General features: G+C 44.3%; 1 protein-coding gene across 4 annotated transcripts in view; it reads right to left on the minus strand.

The window, feature by feature from the left end:
• Positions 1–12,150: 12,150 nt before the first annotated feature.
• Positions 12,151–16,561, minus strand: part of Cbs (Cystathionine beta-synthase) — an 81,878-nt gene continuing 77,467 nt past the window's right edge. For all 4 annotated transcript variants that reach the window (XM_050179509.3, XM_050179510.3, XM_050179508.3 and 1 more), the window contains one exon: positions 12,151–16,349. In XM_050179509.3, the coding sequence (XP_050035466.1) occupies positions 16,213–16,349 (137 nt within the window). In that variant the 3' untranslated portion in view covers positions 12,151–16,212. The remainder of the gene's footprint in view (positions 16,350–16,561) is intronic.

Raw genomic sequence — 16,561 nt, forward strand, 5'->3', positions numbered from 1 at the left:
AACTATGTGAATTTTGCTTTAGTCTCTTTCCGCAAGGGCGTAGTTGTGGATGCTTCTCATGTTACGTTAAAAAACGCCGAATGTGTTGACAAGTATAAACCATTCGTGTTGCTGGAAAAGGCGCATGACGAGCTTCAGCGATAACTTGATGACTCGAGTAGAGATGAGGAGGAAAATAATGAAAGAAAGGTAGGTCAACCAGACGCACGCCCGGTTTTCTACCCTATGCGTTGCTTAAATGTAAATGCATAGACCTGTCAACTTCAGTATTTCCTCGAACAGCGTCGCACATCGCCTTTGTCCTTGTGACATCGCTGCCTTGACGTCTCGCAGTACGCATCCACGTGAACTGCTGTTTGTATTTCGGCATAACTTCTGAAAGGTATAGCGCACAAACATAGACATCGCCTCAGATTGTAGGTCGATGAAAATGAAGATTATTGTGCGCATCGCATTTAATTTCATAACATTTAATTAACAACTTCAAGAAAGCTTCGTTTCATATAGATTTGTGTGCGTTGGATCCGCATATTTATTTTTTCTTCATGTCGTCCGGGGTCTTGACGCGATATCGACTGTTGTAGCAATCATCCAAATCTTAATATTTAGCGCAGCAAGCGTTTCCTCATGCAGCGAGCTAAATATATTACATGACACTATTGGGGGAAAGAAATATTGCACCCTGCAGTGATTGCAAATTTTGTCTGCGTATCAGCGATGACAGTGCATTACAGACTGAAGTTTTCGGTAAGTAATAAGGTGCATAAAGTCGATAAATGCCCCTTGAGTTTCATACGCAAGTTGTCATAGACGGCAAGTTATTCCAACCAAGAAGTGCAGAAGGAGTCACCCGCGTAGCCAGAGCCCAAGCGCCGAAGCCCCAAGTACAAGTATGACTCGACAGTATGAATTCAGTCTAGCGTGACGAACTGAAGCTTCTAAAAGCCTTCCTGAATTGAAAAGCGTTGACAGTATAGCGAAAAGAGATCCGTTTTTCATATTTCATTTCAGAAATAGTCTAAAGGAGACAATGCCAGACGTGATCGACCAACGCAAGCGAAATTATACCGGTGAGGGACGACCTGTATGGGAACCTCAATCAGTGGGGCGCCATTGCCTATTTCAGTAAATAATGATGTGCTGATAGTCAGTCGAGGGCGCGAGCAACGATCTGCAGATTTGTAAGTGACATGAATGAGCCTTTATTGATCCTTATGAGCCTTCGCAAAGGCAGTCTCTATTGCGTATGTAAAGATGTTCGCAAGCTGACGACAATTATATGGTTGCGTTGTCCGGTCATCTCGGCGGAAATTCGCAGAGCGTCAATACTGCCTAAATTTCAACGCTGCAGAAGGTCTTCGAAAGAAAAGTGAGCAACCTTTTTGACACAAAAGTACATAGTTAACAACAAATAAAGGGCAAATCCACAAAGGGGGATTCACGATCTTAAACGAAGAAAAGAAATCTTGCAGAAACCACCGAAGAGGCCGGATTTTCGAACTGAACGAATAAATATTATGCGGGCTGCATTAGTCAAAGGCACATACTACCAATAGTTCCCAAGCACAGTGATGACGTAGAAAAAATGTGCTTGATGATGGCAGCGCAAATTATTGTCGACAACTTTTGGTAGACGACATGATGCCGGTGTCACGTTGGTGGCCGGGCTCTGCATACGATGAAGGTGTGACGGCGATAGAATGACGGCGCGATGACAACGGTAGCATGACCAAGACGGCATGACGACAACGGGATTGCGAAAGCGCGACAAGGGCTGCGAACCTGCACTTCCTTCTCCGCTCATATACTCCGCCGGGCGACGTCAACTACTGTTCCGACCACTCGCTTTAAAATAACAGTACAGACGCCACACACCGTGGGAGTTGGTCTAAGCGAAGCTGTGGTAAGTCGCCAGCAAGACGAAGCGACGCATCTCGACAAGAGCGGCACAGCGGATTTAGGCGACCAACTCGTCTCGAAACCGTGAGCCCAAAAACCTGGAGGACGCTTAAGCGTTGCCTTTAAGAGTGGAACGCGATGGCGCTCGAAGATCCCCGAGTGCTTCCCACGCTTCCCGGTAACTGCAGCTTATGTAAGCGCAATGTCTACCAGGGTATGCTGGCGGTAAACGCTATGTACGAAGGCGAGCTTTCTGGTAGAAACACGGCATCTTGCGTGGGCCGCAACGCTGATGATGATGGTGATGATGGTGGTGATGATGATTTAATTCCATCCCTTTGAAACGGCGCGGTGAAAAATAGTCACCTAGCCTGCTTGATTTAATCCGGTAGCTATACATGTTTTTATACAGCATTTTTGTGTATATTTCCTTAATCTTTTCTCCCTTCAATATGTACCTTGTACTGCTAGCCATGGCTGTAAGAGATCCGGTCGTATCAATATCTTCCCTGCTTTATTTCCACCAATACTCTAAAAGACTCTTGCTTATCTGGACTGCTGACCGGTTGATGCTTCCGTCCACTTTAAACCCAAGCGCTTCTGGAAGGTGTACGCAAGGGTGTACGTTACCTACGGTTCTTTCCGGGTGAATCTCTTCTCACGGATGGATGGATAAATGGGTGTTATGAGCGTCCTCTTTGGAACGGGGCGATGGGTTGGGCCACCAAGCTCTGGTTATTGTATTGCCTGATGTCTTACCTATGTTAAAAAAGAAAAAGAAAGAAAAGGAAAACGAAAACCCACGATGATTTCCATAATCAAATTTTCTATCGGGAAGTGCGTTTTTGTACGTCTCCGTTTTTTGTCGTTTCCCTACTTTTCTTCCACAAATCTTCCAATCGCCTCTCACCAATTTCTACTGCGGACATGTTTACTTTCCCCCTGCTCTCGCTGAACCCAAGGGTTTCAAGGAGGCCAGTGATTCCTAAATCGACCGCTGGGCAGATATCTTCACATTCTAATGACACATGCTCCAGCATTTACCTAGCTCTACCGCAGCAATCACGTACTGCTTCTTCCTTCTTATATCCGCAGCGCGGTTCGCGGAGTCGAGCTCGTTCGGATCTGCTGGCCTCCACAGAGCGACCGTTTTGTTGACCTGCAGTAGTGTTTTGGCTGAGTATCGGGTAGTTTCAGGTGCCTCACTAACCTTATTTTAGTTCCTGGTTGATTGGCATTCCTTGCGTCAGCCGTCTTGGACTGATGTCGACCAGTTCTCCTGGACAGGCGCGATCCGCCAGGTCAGATCCCTGCCACCTAATGAATTGCCTATAGATTTATTTTTTCGCAGTGGCGTCAGCATCATTCTTCTTGCGCGTGTGCCTATCAATGGAGGTTCCATCAGGTTCACGAATCCACAAGCTGTCCAGAAGGCACTTAAGGCCGCGTCCAACCACTTCCATACCATCACTGACGTGCGAGCGTTCGGGCGGGGAGGTTTAGTGTGTCGTTCACCCGACCAGACCTATGTTGAAGACCTCTTGAAATGCACTTCATTCGCTTCCATCCCGGTGAGTGCTTTCATTCCGCCTCACCTTGCGTGCACCAAGGGTCTTGTACGGGGCGTAGACTCCCGATTAAGTCGTACTGAAACCCTGGACAAGCTATCCGCAGCAGGCGTCATTGCTATCTACCGTTGCAATCGACTGGTAAATAACGAGAGGGTTCCGACGGAATCTGTAATTTCAACGTTTGTGGGCAAATCATATCCATCTGAAATAAAGGTGTGGCCTCTTGTGTTCCGTGTAGAGTCACTTGCGTCACGTCCAATCCAGTGTCAGAATTGTTGGAGATACGGGCACAGCGCAGGAGGATGTAAGTCTAGCTTGCGTTGCCGCACCTGTGGGGATGGTCATTCTTCAAGTGAATGCTCTGCTCAATCTCAAAAGTGCTGCCTCTGTGGGGTAGCACACCCAGCAGACTATTCGAACTGCTCAGCTCGCGCTCAAGAAATGCAAATTCTTGAAATAATCGACCGCCGTAGCTGCTCCCGAAGAGATGCAATTGCAGTTATCAAAGTCAGGGCCTCCGGATACTCTGGTGTTACAGCACGGAAAACTCCAAGCATGGATCTTAATCTCTCAGAAGCAATTGACTCTGCTGTAGAAAAAAGCAATGGCTAAAGCTATGGATAAATTGATACCCAGTCTCTCTGATTGCTTAGCGCAAATCATTTCCAGTCAGATGATGCTAATAATGCAGACCACTGAGACACCAATGCAGTGCCCAGTATATAACGCCACACCTCGAATGCCTAGCAACGAGATAGAGACGCCTTGCACATTTGCAGAACATTCCACAGATACTGTGAGGATTATAGCGCGTGAAAAAGACAAGGACGAAAGGGAGACGTGACACACACAGGCGCTAACTTGCAACAATCTTTATTTCGAGCAAGGGACCCATACATATATACAACTTTTTCGCGTACATCATACATGCGCTGTGTGCAAAAATTCCTTACACACCATTGCGCAGGTACGATAACTCTTTGCGGGAAAGGGCAATCGATGGTTTTGATACACAGTTATCCCCAAGCCTATCAATCATTTCTGCTTCTATAATTTCGCGAGTTATCCTATCCCGGGCTCTACTCACAATAGAGCAGTCTCTGTACGCTGGAGCACACGTCCAGTGGTCACCGTCACCGTCACTCGAGCTCCTCACGATGTCTTACCAACAAGCCCAAATCACTGCTTTACACCACAGATACTACTCCGCTAGTCCAACCAGGCGAGGGTGAGCCCTCTTATCCAGACACTGTTAGTGTCACAGATATGGAACTTGACACTCGAGCTCCCAAACGTATGGGATCCCCAATTGCAAAAATGATGAAACCAAAATAAAAAAGAGTCAACCATCTCCTATGCTTACAGAAAGTATTCTAAAGGCGGCAGTTGCCGCTGTTGTGGGTTCAACACCATTGGACAGTTGAAAGTACTGCAGTGGAACTGTCGCTCTATATTTTCAGCTTTAACAGATTTATCTTCCCTATCTATTCAATTCAATCCAGATATCTTACTTCTTCAAGAAACTTGGCTTTCACCAGAGAAAAATTTTCATTTAAAAAGTTTTCGGTCTTTCCGATTAGATCGACACTCGCGAGGTGGAGGAATACTGACACTTGTTTCCAGTAAAGTTCGTCACAAGGTAAAAATTTCTTTTCAGATCATGGATTCCAAATGCGAAATTTTGGCCATAGATTTATGTCTCCCAGGGTACCATTCATTTTCAATTATAGATGCTCATTTCCCCTCCAGTGTGCAAAGTACACGTCAACTTGATAGGGCTGTGGCTGCCTGTAGAAAAGAAATTTTGTTTGTAGGGGATTTTAACTCGCATCGCGTGTCGTGGGGGCTAAAAACAGATTTGTGTGGTAAACGACTATGGGAGTGGACTATTGATAGTCACCTTTCATGTCAGAACACATGACAGGTAACGTTTGCTAGAGGTCCCTTTCGTTCGGTGTTGGATTTAATATTTTATAGCGCTCAACATTCTAACATTTTGTAGGTAGCGGTTGACGCAGTAACCAACAGTGATCATCTTCCTGTGTCATTTGAAATCATTTGTCCAATAACATCTTTAGAATACCAGGCATGCACATTTGTGAACCATACGAAATTTAAGACTTTCTTGCACTCAGCCGTTTCCAAACTTGCCAATGCCAATGATAAGAAAATTGCTTCAACCATTTGCTCAATTATGGAGGATTCCCGGAAGCAAGCTGAATTTGTCATCCTATTGGCTAAAGGCACCGCTTGTTGTTGGTGGAATAATGAGTGTACGCGGGACTGTAGAAAACGAAAAGCCGCTTGGAAAATGCTTCTGGATAATCAGTGCCCGACAAAGTGGAAAAATTATCAGTTTCACGCTGGTGTATTTAAGCGTACTGTTAATCGAGCCAAAGACGAATACGATATTAGGCATTAAGATTATCTCTCAAATTAAAAAAATAAGCGTGCTTTATTTGCATTTCTTCGTGCTAGGAACGTACTACCAACACCCTTAACATTAGACTCAATTGTTTTGACCCCGCAAGAATTGAGCGCCTCCCTAAAAGAGATTGCCAAAGGCTTAAAAAATTGATTTGCGGCCCGGCTTCTAGCTATTCATTCTACAATAGATCCTTCGGTTGGCTTTACTCCAATTTCCTTATCTGAACTAAACGAGACTGCACTATGCTTGCCGAATTCAGCCCCTGGCCGTGATGGTGAAACGAATGCAATGTTAAAAATATTGTTACAGGAATCGCCTAACGTTCTTTTAGACCTGGTGAATTATTCAATTAAATATGCTTGGATTCCGTTGCAATGGAAGCTTGCCAAGGTAATATTGATGCTTAAGAAACAAGAAAAAAGGTATTTATTGGAGAACATTAGGCCCATTGCGCTTACATCAAACGTAGTAAAATTCATTGAGAGGCTTCTTCACCTTCGTATCATGAAATTTATTAATGATAATTCCATTCTTAGTCCCTGTCAGATTGGTTTCAGGGCCGGCTGCTCCATCTGGCATGCCCACGTCGACTTAAAGCCGAATACAACTCGCTCGACGTCATAAGCAATACGCTGCCTTAGTGACGCTCGATATCACTAAAGCATACGACACCGTGAAGTACACTGTATTGATCAATCAGTTAACATCCTGTGGTGTTCCTGGGTATATAGTAGCGTGGATTCAGTCTTTCTTAGGCGAAAGAGAATTCTTTTGCTACGAAAGTGGCTTTTCTTCTTTTAAGCACAAACATACGAGAGGTGTACCGCAAGGCTCAGTTCTTTCCCCGGTGCTTTTTAATATTCTCATGAGCATACTACCTTGGCATCAAGAAGTGGCTACTTATGTTTATGCAGACGATATTGCTTTTTCGCATCTGCAAACGACATCCACATGCTATACCAAGACTGCAAATTTACCTTTGTGCTCTGGAGAGGTGGTTAGATGTTAATCACTTTATACTCAATGCCAGCAAATGTGCTGTTCTCGTTTTTCCGATACGTGGCATAGTGCATATCTCATTGTCTTACCACCTTCAAGACCTACCACATGGGGAATCTGTTAAATACCTCGGAGTTATTTATAACGCCTTTCTCAACTGGCGCCCACACATAGATCATGTGACTGGAAAAGTACCCGTGCAAATGGCACATTGCTTAGGCTGAGCATGCAGTCGTCGAATAGGATTGAGAAGAGATACACTCCTAATGATATATTGTATGTACGTTCGCCCTGTATTAGAATTTGGTTGCGTGCTCTTCTCTAGAGCTCCAGCCTACATGTCCCGTCCTCTAATCCTCTTAGAAAGAGAAGCATTACGTCTGTGTTTAGGTCTTCCTAAATTTGTTGCAAATTCTATTCTTTATCTAGAATCCCGTGTTCCTCCTCTTTCGTACAGGTGGCGGCTTTAGACAGTGCAGACGTTCTTAAGGATTTATGAATCACCGCTGCGACATCCCCAAACAATCTTTATTTCACGACCTGCGTTGTTTTTCGGTGTCAACTGGCCGCGACTACATACTCCGCAAATTATATTCGTGCAAAAATTACTTGACTCTTTGGGCGCGCGCATATGCGATGTGCTTCCTATTCGCGACAGAGCTGTTGCAAGGGATATTTAATTCGATGACATTTTTCCTAATAATGCAGAATTACTCCCACACCGTATTTTAGACGGTATATTACAATATCATCTGAAGAACCTTCAAACAAACATTGTAATTGCGACAGATGCTTCACAATGTGAAGAAAAGTCAGGTGTAGGAATATTTTCCCCGATTCTTGATTGGACATTTTCTCTTCGGCTGCCAGATTTCATACCGACCCTTTTAGCCGAATTCATGGCCGTGGTACTGGCATTACGCAAACTAGGACCATCAATTACGTCAGCCGTGATAGTCACTGATTCGTTATCATTGTGCTCAACCCTTACTCCTTCTCGTGATTCTCGCGTGATAAGGACGTTTCAAAAATCATTGGTACCTGGGTACTTGAGAAGCGTGCGTTTGATTTGGGTGCCTAGCCATAAAGGACTAATTATAAATGAAATTGCAGACTCTCGAGAGTCTGAAATTTCAGATTTAGCCAAGGTATCGATAAGTGGTCCGTTTCTCCCTTACTGCCCTTTGACTGCTCATGTTACTGCTGCTAGATTTCGCAGGAGTGTCATTATGCAGGCAGTATAAGGCTTCGCAATTACCAACTCTGTGGATTACTGAGATCTCCTATGCCCTTGGCACAGAGATTTTTGCCGAACACGGAAAATTGAAGTGTCCATCACGAGGCTGCGCTGCCGTATACCGGCGTTGAACTTTTATCTCCACAGGTCTGGTCTGGTCCACTCACCATCATGCTCATTCTGTGGCGAAGCGGAGACAATAGACCATTTCTTGTTGTCTTGCAGGCGTTTTTCTATTATAAGAAAACGACTACTCGAAATCCCGCATTGCACTATTGGTTTAAATTTATCAATGCCTGTGATCCTATCTTTTGGAGCCTGCATTATTGGGTTTAGTCACAGAAATGTTTGCTTGGCAGTCCAAAATTACTTAATTGACACCAATCGATTTCCATGTTAGACTGATCGCTCTCCCTCCCCACCATAGCTTTCTTTTATTTCTTATCTATTATAAAATTTCTTATTATTTCTTTTCTATTTTTATACCCGGTTTTCTTCTGATTATTTCTTCAAAACGTTTACTTTTTAACTCCAATGCTCAAATTAAATTGTTAACTCCCCTTGTTATTATTATTATTTTTATGCACCTAATTTAACCACCCGATTCATGGCCAATCCCCCACTGTGGGTATGTGCCGCGGCCACTCAGGACAACAACAACTAGGGCATCCCGATCTCGCTTCGAAAATTAATGAGTTTTCCTTTGAGTTATCATAAATTGTTTCTTTCCTGATTTAGTTTTTTTCCTCTTAAGTAGTTGCTCATGACATGTTTCATTTTCATTGCCACCACCCAGAAGATTATCTCAGCATTTCTGACTTTCCGCTCGACGTTCTTTGATGCTGCACTATACAGGCTGCATACTTGCTGGTAAGCTTCCTAGTTCTTTTCCTCCACTGTGAATCAATGTTATTCCTGTACAAATACCTGAAAACTATCTCAGCCTATTTACTTTCTTCCATATTCCTCAGCCGTTCTTCATAATTAATTTTACTGTGAGCTTCCCTCACTTCAAAACTTGTCCAGCCTGTATCACCCTGCACAGCTTCATTTGCAGTCTACCCGTGAGCGCCCAATGCGAGGCGTCCCACTGACCTTTGGTTGCCATCTAGTCCTGAGTGTACCCCTGATTTCAAGCAAACAACCGCATTTCCAAATGTAAGTCCTGGAGCCATTACACCTTTCCACATACTCCGGAGCACCTCGTACCTATTGTGTCCCCATAGCGCTCTGTGTTTCAATATGACCGCATTTCTCTAGAGGTGTTGCAAGGAACCGGGCTTGCCGCTTTATGGCCATTTAGATTTGCTCGCGCCGGCGCGCACAAACCTCGGCGGCTATGGCCGCTATTGGTAGAAGCGCTGGAAAAGGGGTTTGTGTTTTGAGTTTCTGCGCAACAGAATTATGTTTTCTTGTATGTACAAATTACAATGTGACGTTATCATGTTTGTACGTTGTGTGCAAGTCGTACTTTACGATTTTTCTGACATATTTTACCTTGAGAAATTCAATTAGTTCAGTAACTTCCTTGCGCTACCTGGAAGGCCTGCGTGGTAAGGAAATATTTCTGCCGACATGGACGCGGGACGCCAACGCCAGATTCTGTGCGACACGAGCCCCTTAAAGCTGTCGCGTTAAAAGGGCGAGGAAACGCAACACGGTGCCACCGCCGACCACAGCTTCTAAACCTTCTGATGCCACGGACTTTTCGCGCGGCAGACGGCGATGCGAACGTGTTGCGCCGCGCGGTTCGCTCGGTTGCGCGACAGCAGGCGCCCTCAGCGGACAGCCTCCGATCACCGCGAAGGCGGACGAAATAGCGAACTGAAGCTGGTCGCTTTCAAATAGAACGCCCGGTGCTGCAGCTATAGGCGAGAGCTAATATTGACTACCAGGAGATGTTTAACGTGCCCCCCAATGCACGGTTTTTTTTCTTTTAGCTCCAATCTAAATGCTGCCGCTGGAACCGGGATTTAATCCCGCCACCTCGTGTTTAGCAGCGCAACACAATAGCCGCTAAGCGACCGCGGCAGGTCATATTGCATGACAAGAGTTGCGTACGATTTTTTTTTACGTGCTACACTATGTGCACATAGAAGGCGACATTAGCTTTTCTCGCCCCATCGTGAGGGACAGACGTGCGTCCGAACACACGACGTGGCAGCTCATGGGGCGCGCGCGCTCTTTATTCAGGGTCACCATTTTTACAGGGAACAATGCCTATTAAGGTTTTCGCGCTTGAGTCTGCGTTCCGCCACTAGTCAGATCGACGCTCCGCCCACGTTTTCAACGGTGTCAGCCGGCTGTGAACGGTGGATGATAAGAGTATCATAGAACTGAATGGAAGCATTGCTGCAATATCGCGGCCCAGGCGTCGTTGAGTTTGCTGTTGCTCCGATAATATGGCCCCGCAAACGCAACCTTGTTTTTCCACAGCGTGATAGCTAGAATACCTTGGCATGCTTCATGCCTGCATGTTGACGCGGCAGATGACGACAAGGTTTTGATGAGCGAAAGCTGGCAGCAAATATGCGAGAGGAAGACGCTGCAAACTATGTCGGCCGTTTGTTTCGCCTGCTCTCGCAGTCCCCGTCAAAAATTGGCTGCCTCCTACAAGCGCTGCAAATTCCGGTCTATAGGCCTCGAGCGCTGCTGTTTCGAGGCGGCCGTACATCGTCAATCCGGAGATGCGCGGAATATTTCAGTCTTACCGGCCACTCTTGGCCAGTATGAGCGCAGCGGTAAGCACGGGGCTTCGCAAGGACGACGCTGAGTTGCGATAAAAGAAAAATTGCACTGCTTACTGTTGTGTGTACAGTTGCCACGACAGTTATAAGCATACTGTTGTCATACTACAAAAAAAGAATGTAAGGGTTTCCTTGGAGGGCAATGTCGCAAGTGACACGGCCGCAACCACTCCCATAGGTCTGCACATTAAGCGTGTTCGGACATAATTACAAACACAGCCGATGCCGGAGCATGTTTGCACAATCCTTGCCAGCCCACTTCACATGTGCATCTGACGTCAACGTTTCTGGAGGTTGAAAGAAGACTTTTCGCAAAGAGTTGGACGATCAAGTGATCCTAAATAAATTAAGTAAACTTACTTATGAAAGCAGGTTGTAATCGATGCACTCAATTGAGCAGTGCATCGTCCCACGCTGTCGGAGGGGTCATCCGTACTCACAAGTTCTTCCGTCACACGTGACTTCCAGCGCAGAGGTCATCGCCGCGCCGCAGACTGGTTTCATATAAGTAATCTTCAATGTTCGTTATTTTGCGACATCCGCAACATAATAGCTTGCTCGCTCCATGTTGCCATATAATACGAGCACATGGATTCCGCAGAGACGCCACGAGTGCAAGGTTCAACACCAGAGGCAGTGTTAGTGCTAGTTGCTGCAGAGCACTGACGCCACCTAGCGCACGAGGTCTATGGGTGAGTGACGCAGCTACTGCGGCGCTGCTGCAGCCTAATACGAAACGGCGAACTGTCGGCACGGCCACTCATCGGCTGAGGCCACAGTTGCAGTCGGCGCATTGACTACCGTATTGAAGCGACTGCCTCACGGTCGGAACTGTCCGCGTAGGCACTGCTTGCATAGCGGCACTCAGCAGTAGGTCAGCATGTCGTATTTCAGAGAAGGAACGCTTGACAAAAAAAATTTGGAGGACCCTTAAGCTTCGCCTTTAAGAGCGGACCGTGACAGCATTCAAAGACCCTTCACTGCTTTTCATGGTTCCCGGCAACTGCAGCTTGTGTAACCGTAACGTTTACCGGGAGACGCTGGCGGCGAACGCTCTGCACGAAGGCAAGCTTTTTGGTAGAAATGCGGCCTCTTGCGCGGGTCGATCTCCTGTTATTGTTTCGCATTTTTAATATTTCAGTCTGAGAAGAGCTAACATAAAAGATATGCACTGTCGGTGTTTTTTTTTTCATTACATTTGTTTGCAGGCGCCGTTCTCAATAATAATAATAATAATAATAATAATAATAATAATAATAATAATAGTAATAATAATAATAATAATAACTTTATTTGCATCCGAAATACACGATGCCGGAGGCCTACAGAAAAAGCTGTCGCATTGCAGCTTGACAAGGCCGCAGGCCCCCGCACTGGCAACTTCACGTAGCAGTCAGCATATTATAAAATATATGTGAGTTATGATCAGCACTCACTGAAATCCATACATACAAAAAGATAAAACTCATTCCATATTCAGACATCGTTATACAAATTATGTTATACAATTTGAAGTTATACAATTAATACAGCTACAATTGCAATACAATTAATACAATACAATTTGAAGTTATACAATTATGAAGTGCAAACATTCAGCTTTCAAGACACTGTTTATCCATACAAGAACGCCACCAGAGACCAGCGCACACAAAATGAACCGCAGAAAGCGCAGATAACTCCGCAGTAAAAGTGCAGCAAAATTATGCACTAACTATACTATTCTTTTTTCCCTTTTTGTTTTCTTCTTCTACGCACTAAAGTATTTTCGAAGGTCCGCAAAAGTAATTTTGTCAGGCTCTATATTTTTTTTCTGTAGCGTATTCAATAACCTTGGCAGCCGGTTCTTCAACATTTGTAAGCCATATGTTGTCCTACAAGTATCTATTGCCCATGTTTCAGAATTTCGCGTATTATATGTAGTAGAGTGAAGTTTCAACTTCGCTAACTGACGCAAGAAACAAGTATTATTTTTTATCTCTTGTTTATATCGCTTGTACAGGCAATAATCATAAATATTTGTTACTGGCATTATGTTGTAGCTGCGAAATAAGGGCTCAGATGGATGGTACCTGGGAACATCTGCAATAACTCGAAGAAACTTTTTTGCAAAACATGGATTTTTTGCAGATTGGTTTGCGTCGTAGAGGCCCAAACTAGTTGACAATAATTAAGTCTGGAACAAAATAAAGTATTGTAAATTAGCATCATTACACTGCGTGGTAGTATGCTTGCGTTCCGATATATGAGGCCGATTACTTGGGAGAGTTTTGTTGTTAACTGATCTATGTGCTCGTCCCAAGACAAGGTATTGTGGAAGACAACACCCAGTGTTTTAATAGAAGGCACTATTTGAATTGGAGTTGAGTTAAGCAGAACCCTTTGATTTAATGTTATCTTCTTGTTTCTAGCGTGAAACAAAACTGCCTTTGTTTTCTGTACATTTATTTTTAAGGCATTTTCTTCTGTCCACTTTTCAAGTTTACCCAGGATTTCGTTGGCGTTGCGAACTATTTCGTTGGTTTCTTTTGCTGACAAAAATATACTAGTATCATCTGCATAAATGACGAATTTTACTTCTGGACAAATACTTACAATGTCATTTAGATAGAGATTGAAAAGAAATGGTCCCAAGATGCTGCCTTGAGGCACACCGCAAGAAACTGCTAATGGATCCGAGTGAAAGCCTTCTATGTCTACAATTTGTTGCCTATTTCTTTAATATGAATAGATTAGAGAAGCAGCAACACCTCGCATACCGTATCGTTCTAGCTTCCTAATAAGCAGTTCATGATTAATAAGGTCAAAGGCCCTTGAAAAATCTATAAAAATGCCCAGTATTACATTTTCTTTTTCGATTTGATCTAGTATATACTCTTTTTGTGCAAGAAGTGCCGATTCAGTGCTCAAACCCTCACGGAAACCATACTGGCAGTCAATCAAGATGTTGTGTTTCTGTTCGAATTTTTTCAGTCTCCTGAGGATTACCTTTTCAAAGGCCTTTGAAAACACGGGCAATATAGAAACAGGCCGGTAATTGCCCATATCGTTCTTGTCACCCTTCTTATAGAGTACCTTAACACGAGCAACTTGCATTTGGGGTGGAAATATCGCTTGCTCGAGGCATAAGTTAAATATGTACCGTATGCATGGAGCAAGCAAAGAGGCAGCATGCTTCAAAGGCTTCGCTTGCATCCCGTCAACATCCAACGCACTGCTGTTATTTAGGCTTATTATTACCTCTGTCACTTCAGCTTCAGTGACAGGGTCAAGGAACACTGAACTGTTATTGTAGTAAACATTTTTTAAATCACTCGTTGCTGCCATTTGACCCGCGGTGTTCACAATATGCTCATTGAAAGCATTGGTTAACGCCTTCCCTGACAACTCGTTGCCATTGTATTTTATTTCACGAACTGATTGGTTTTTAACATTATATTGTAACACTGAGTTCAACTTCTTCCAGAGAGCATTTGAGCAGCCAGAAAGGGAAGTAAATAAATTATTAAAATGATGTTTTCTTGCTCTTTTTAACTCTTTGTTTAAACTGTTACGGAAAGTTTTAAACTTCTTCAGTGCGTCTGGATCTCTATTCTTAATAAATTTGCTAAACATTGTATTTTTCTCCCGAATTTTTGCTGCCAGGTCAGAGGTTATCCAGGACTTACGAATTTTTCTCTTTTGCTTTAGCGTACAAAAGGAGAGTTCTCTGTAAATATAGGTTTAAGGATTTTAAGGAATTCTTCGTAAGCTGCGCAAGCATCTGTAATATTATACACAGTGTCCCATGGTACCAACGAAAGTTTGTCTGCAAATGAGGAAAGAGGAATAACTCTGAGGAATAACTTTGTAAAGAATGGAAGAAAGGTGTGAGCAACTTTAGTGGTAGAAGAATGGTTGGTTATGCGTGGTTCGGAAATGGATTCGCAATCTGTCCACGTCCAACGATGGACGCCAACGCCGCATTTTCTGCGCCCTTCATGCTATCGCGTTATAAGCACAAACCGTACAAGTACGCGGTGGGGCGGGCGACCAGATACTAGAGCCTCGGCCGGGCTAGAGCCTACCTGTGCGGATTCCTCGCAATGGCGACCGAAAACCAACGGGTTCCCGATAGTCCTCTAAGAATAAAATGATATTTTCAGTGCGAGGCTAGCGAGTCCATAAAAATTGTCGACTTGTCAGTGCGCCACGCACAAAAACGTGCAAGTATGGAGTATGGCGAAAAGTACGTGTGACGTCTTTAGTGTTGTCCGATGCAAGGGCGTTCGTCAGAATCGTCAAATTTCATTCCCTGAAGGCAGTGCGTACACTTTGATTCCGAGGACAGTGCCCGCCGCCATACGTCATGACGTATGTGACGGACACTATTGTGATAATCCAAAGTATATGCTACTTATTCTAAGTGGGATTAACAGTCTTTAGTTAGGTTTGTGTCACTGCCGCATTACAAATCTGGGGAAATATATTCACAAATCATACTATGTCGAAGCCTGATTAAAGGACGTAGCTACTATAATACAACCGCTGATCTCTCGCCTTTTATCAAGTTAATTTTGTGTGATACACGGAAAACTACATCTATCTGAAGTATAGAAAGCCCTACGTTAAGCAGGGTTGACATTTTGAGCTTTCGTTAAACACACTCGCACGCTGCCTCAGTGCTGTGCTACATTCAGGCATTCGAGGGTTCTTAAGGACTCCTGCGCTTCTGTTTCTGCGTATAAACGATCCTCGAAGAGCGGAAGCAAGTGCCATACTTGTTCAACCATCACACACAAACATCTTGGCAGCTATTGGTTAAGTCCCTAGATGCTTTATGTCATAGTTGCTTGCGGCACACTTAGCTCAGACCGACGGTAATTAGAAGACCACCACTATAGTCATCAGCCGTATTCGTCTTCTTTATACCCGACCCCTTGACTAGGTGCTGGTATACTGCCCTGTTAACGCTCGCTGAGTGGTTCTACTGCTTTGGTTAATTTCAGATGCAGCTAAAAATTGTTGTCGCTGCTAGTAAGGTCCCAAAGAAACCAGTAAATTTAGAGTACAGCATGAAAAGTTCTATTTTGCAAGAACTTGGTCCATTGGTTGAAGAGCAAACTTTTTTTTCTTACCATTCTGTCCATTCAGCCCAGTCTATCACACTGGATTTTTTATATACGTATACTGGTGGAAGACAATGCATGACGTTAATTTGAATTAGAAGCGTGAAATTAAACTTAGCGAGCTGATTACGTATACAATAGAGAAAAAAATGGGTGTCGGGTGAGCGGGGACTTTACGAATGCTGAAGGCAAGGGGACGCTAACTTTATTCGAAGTGACTGCTTTACTCCGTCATCCTCTTGTCACCGTTGATGCTGTTGTCAGACTTCGGCTTGGATCCTTTGGTGATGAACCGCAGAAGATCTATGTTGGTAACAATGCCAATGACAACCTCCTTCGTAGTTGACGCACCTGTAGCCACTGAAACAAGGAGAAAACGCCTGATATAAGACATCTTGTTTTTCCTGCTTTTTGCGTTGAGTAAATCGGACTTTTCTCGACGTTCGGATTACTCGAGACCGCAATCAACCAGTCTTGAAAGGCGAACTGGTTAACGGCGCCGACAAAGCCGCAAAAGGGGTTACGCATTGCTTTCATCGCTCAGTATAACTCTTGGCGCGTTAGATCAAGCA

This window comes from Dermacentor andersoni, chromosome 5 (genome assembly GCF_023375885.2).
Source record: "Dermacentor andersoni chromosome 5, qqDerAnde1_hic_scaffold, whole genome shotgun sequence".
NCBI classification, from domain to species: Eukaryota; Metazoa; Arthropoda; class Arachnida; order Ixodida; family Ixodidae; genus Dermacentor; species Dermacentor andersoni.